General features: G+C 41.7%; 1 protein-coding gene across 1 annotated transcript in view; it reads left to right on the top strand.

Annotated features, from left to right (window-relative positions):
* The window catches only part of Ppp1r21 (protein phosphatase 1 regulatory subunit 21), a 79460-nt gene that overhangs the window by 19953 nt on the left and 55923 nt on the right, over positions 1–3584 (top strand). Inside the window, exons 5-7 of the mRNA XM_008823043.3 lie at positions 1359–1523; positions 1716–1774; positions 2572–2666. Of these exons, the coding sequence (XP_008821265.1) occupies positions 1359–1523; positions 1716–1774; positions 2572–2666 (319 nt within the window). The remainder of the gene's footprint in view (positions 1–1358; positions 1524–1715; positions 1775–2571; positions 2667–3584) is intronic.

The raw sequence follows: 3584 nt of genomic DNA, 5'->3' as shown, positions 1-3584 counted from the left end.
TTTTTTTTTTTTTTTTTTTTTTTTTTGAGACAGGGTTTCCCTGTAGCCTCATTGGCCTGGAACTCAAATTCACTGTGTAGAACAGGCTGGACTTGTACTCACAGAGATCCACCTGCCTCTGCCTGAGCGCTGAGATTAAAGGCCTGTGCCACTATGCCCAGGGCAGCCAGTGCTCTTAACTGCTGAGCTATCTCTCCAGCCCTTCTTTGTTCATTTCTTAAATCTCATACATGCCTTGATGTGAATCTGTGCTTTGAATTATATGCAGTTGTTCAGAGTGTACCAGAATAGCTTTAATAATAAAGAAACATACTGGACACTATTCACTTTACATAGGAAGTGATTGGATGGATCATTTAAGTTGGGGGCTTATCAATAAGTAGGGTTTTTTTTCATAATTTATGATGTATAGTTGGTTTTTAATATATGGATTATTTGTTTAGGGTTTTGAGACAGGGTCTCTTATAGCCTAGGATGGCCTTGAACTCATTGTGTAGCTGAGGATGACCTTGAACTCCTAATCTTCCTTTCTCCATCTCCCAAAGGCTGGGATTATAGGTGTGCCCCAGCGTGCCTCTTTGAGAAATCTTAGGGGCTGACCCGATGACTCAGCCAGTAAAGTACTTGCTGCCAAGCCTGACTACCTGAGTTTAATTCCTGGGACCACCATAAACTGACTCTTGAAAGTTGTCTTCTGACATCCATATGTGCACACATGTAAATAAACATAATAAAAAAATTAAAATCTTAAAAATTTTGACCTCAGTACATTTTTAAAATCTTTTTGAGACAGGGTCTCCGTGTAACCACAGCTAGCCTAGATCTTGCTATGTAGGCCAGGCTGGCCTTGCACTCACAGAGATCCCCTGCCTCTACCTCTCAAGTGCTGGTATTAAAGTCCTTCACCTCCAGGCCTGACTGACATCAGCGCATTTTATGTTTAAGTATTCCTAACTCTTAATTACTACAAGACTCGTTAAGGGAAAAAGTGTTGTATATTTTAGGACTAGCTCCGGAGTTGCATTCTATATAAAAATTTGTTCAAAGTAGAAATTCATGAGACTAAGAGGAAGGAGGCGTGGCTTTGGAGCAGGTTTCCTGTGTTTAAGTCTCATTTCTACTGTGTTTTAACTGTGAGACAGGAGACAGGTTATAAAACTTTTTCAGGCTTCTTTTTCTGCATCTGTAAAGGAGGGATAGAAAAGTACTAGGTCTGATTCACTGTGAGAGTTACTTAAGACATGTCTTCAGCCCCTGAGCACCCAGAGCCACAGGGAAGCTGCTGGGTGAATGGTCATTGCTGTTCTCATTTGCATACACTGGGATAGTATGAGGTGAAATGCTCTGTTCTTTTTCAGTTCTTTGAAGCCGTTGAGCACCACAAGCATGTGGAAGCAGAGCTGAGGAGTCGGCTGGACACTTTGGAGACAGAAGCAGCCCAGCACCAAGCTGTGGTTGATGGCCTGACCCGGAAGTACATGGAGACCATTGAGAAACTACAGAACGACAAGGCTAAGCTAGAAGTAACTGCCCCCCTCCCCAGCCTGCTACCCCCATAAAGTCATCCTAAAAACCAGTTGAGGTTCTTGTAGGTCTCAGGTGCTCTGTTGAGCACACCAAGTTAGTTGTTCCAGGGGAGTGTCTCCCAAGGGTGCCCCAGCCATAGTCTGAGTTGTCTACTTTTCTTCTTTGTTTTTGTTTTCTTCCAATTTCAGGTAAAATCTCAGACTCTAGAAAAGGAGGCCAAGGAATGTCGACTTCGAACAGAAGAATGGTATGTGGACACACGAATGCTCATGAGCCCTGAAGTGAACCAGAATTTTGGCAGCTCCCTGTCTTCAGTCTCACATTTGCGCCAGGGAGACTGGAATAGGTCATGTCCAGGGTCCTTGTCCATCCTCAGCATTCTTGACTGAGTGGCTTCTGTGCTAGGCCTCAGCAGAGGGTGTTTGATCCGGGGAACCCTGCTCCTGTAGTGGGAACTGGGCACTTGGTGTTTAAACTCCACTGAGACAAGGACTAATAGTCCCCAGCAGGAAAGCTGGCTAAAACTCATGATGCCACCCTTCTGATGGTATGTTTTAATAGAATGTGGGATTTCATTTAGAGATGTCTAAATCTAAAAATACTATTAGCAATTTGTGTTGAAGTCATATTCTTTTTTTTGAGGAATATACCATAATATTATAGGTTTCACTGCACTGGTAGAATTATAGGCATAATTTAGATGTGTATTGTGATAATCATTTAACCAAAACAGAAACTGTCAGCTTTTGAGCCTAAGGAAAGAAATAATCTGATTATAATACTTTAAACAATCTTTACAGTGATACTTGAATTAACATTTAGATACAGTAAAGAGAAAACATATGATTTTTCTTAGGGAGGCATGGGACTGTGCATCTTTGGGGCTTTGGAACGGAGCTGTGGAGCTTCTCTTGTTGTCATGAACAGCCTCAGCAGTGTCCCTAGTGTCAGCCACAGGTCTCTGAAAGCCCGGTGCCAGTTGTTGGGGTAACAAGTGGTTGATGATTGGTGATAATATGGTTCTGTGGGTTTTTTTTCTTTCAGTCAATTACAGTTAAAGAATCTTCATGAAGATTTGTCAGGTAGATTAGAGGAATCCTTATCAATCATCAATGAAAAAGTACCTTTTAATGATACAAGTAGGTATTATGAAAACGTAAGTTTTCCATTATTTACAACTTTGAATCTCTCTATAGTAGCTAGCTAATTAAAATAATGTCTCATCTCCTTGGCAGAAAACTAAACTGGCCCAACAGAGGGTTGCTTTGTTGTCGTAGTTCTTTTGATCAGGTGTAGCGCTCATATTTCATGGCAACATCTTAAATTATCACGTAAATTATCACGTAACTCCATAGCCAGTCTTCTTGGAAGTCCAAATGCAGTTTTTGATTGTATACATTTATCATATCCCAAGGTAAAACTAACCTGCATATAAAGTGGTTTGTATAAGCAGACTTCTTTGGGGTGAAGGGGTCTGGTCTGCACAGTGGTATCTTTTCAGTCTGGTATCATCTGCCCCAGTGAAGCTCTTGGGAAGTCTGCTTCTCCTTCATCCTGGAGATGGTCTGGTAGCTTTCACATTCAAAAGTAACAGCAAGAAAAAAAAAAAAAGGAAAAAAGAAAAACCATAAACAAAACCCTAAAACAGCACCTTACAGGTGCAATAGGTTTTTTAGCAAGAATTAACTAAAAACTTTGAAAGCAAAATAAACATCCGGAGGCTGTTTATTTATAATAAATAGCAAAAATAAAATATCTGGGAGGCTGATGAGATGGCCTAGTGGGGAAAATTGCTTGCTGCCAAGTCTGACTACTTGAGTTTGATCCCCAGAATCCACATGGTAGGAGGATAGACCCAAGTTGTCCTTGACCTCCATAGGTGCACTGTGGCACTCAGACACCCACCATAAATAAATTAATTTTAAAAAATAAGCCAGGCGTGGTGGTGCACTCCTTTAATCCCAGTGCTCGGGAGGCAGAGGCAGGCGGATCTTTGTGAGTTCAAGGCCAGCCTGGTCTACAGAGTGAGTTCCAGGACAGCTGGGGCTACAGGGAGA

Source organism: Nannospalax galili, unplaced genomic scaffold (genome assembly GCF_000622305.1).
Source record: "Nannospalax galili isolate Female #2095 unplaced genomic scaffold, S.galili_v1.0 scaffold286, whole genome shotgun sequence".
NCBI lineage: Eukaryota > Metazoa > Chordata > Mammalia > Rodentia > Spalacidae > Nannospalax > Nannospalax galili.
The sequence above is the reverse complement of the archived record's forward strand: the minus strand, read 5'-3'. Positions and strand labels throughout refer to the sequence as shown.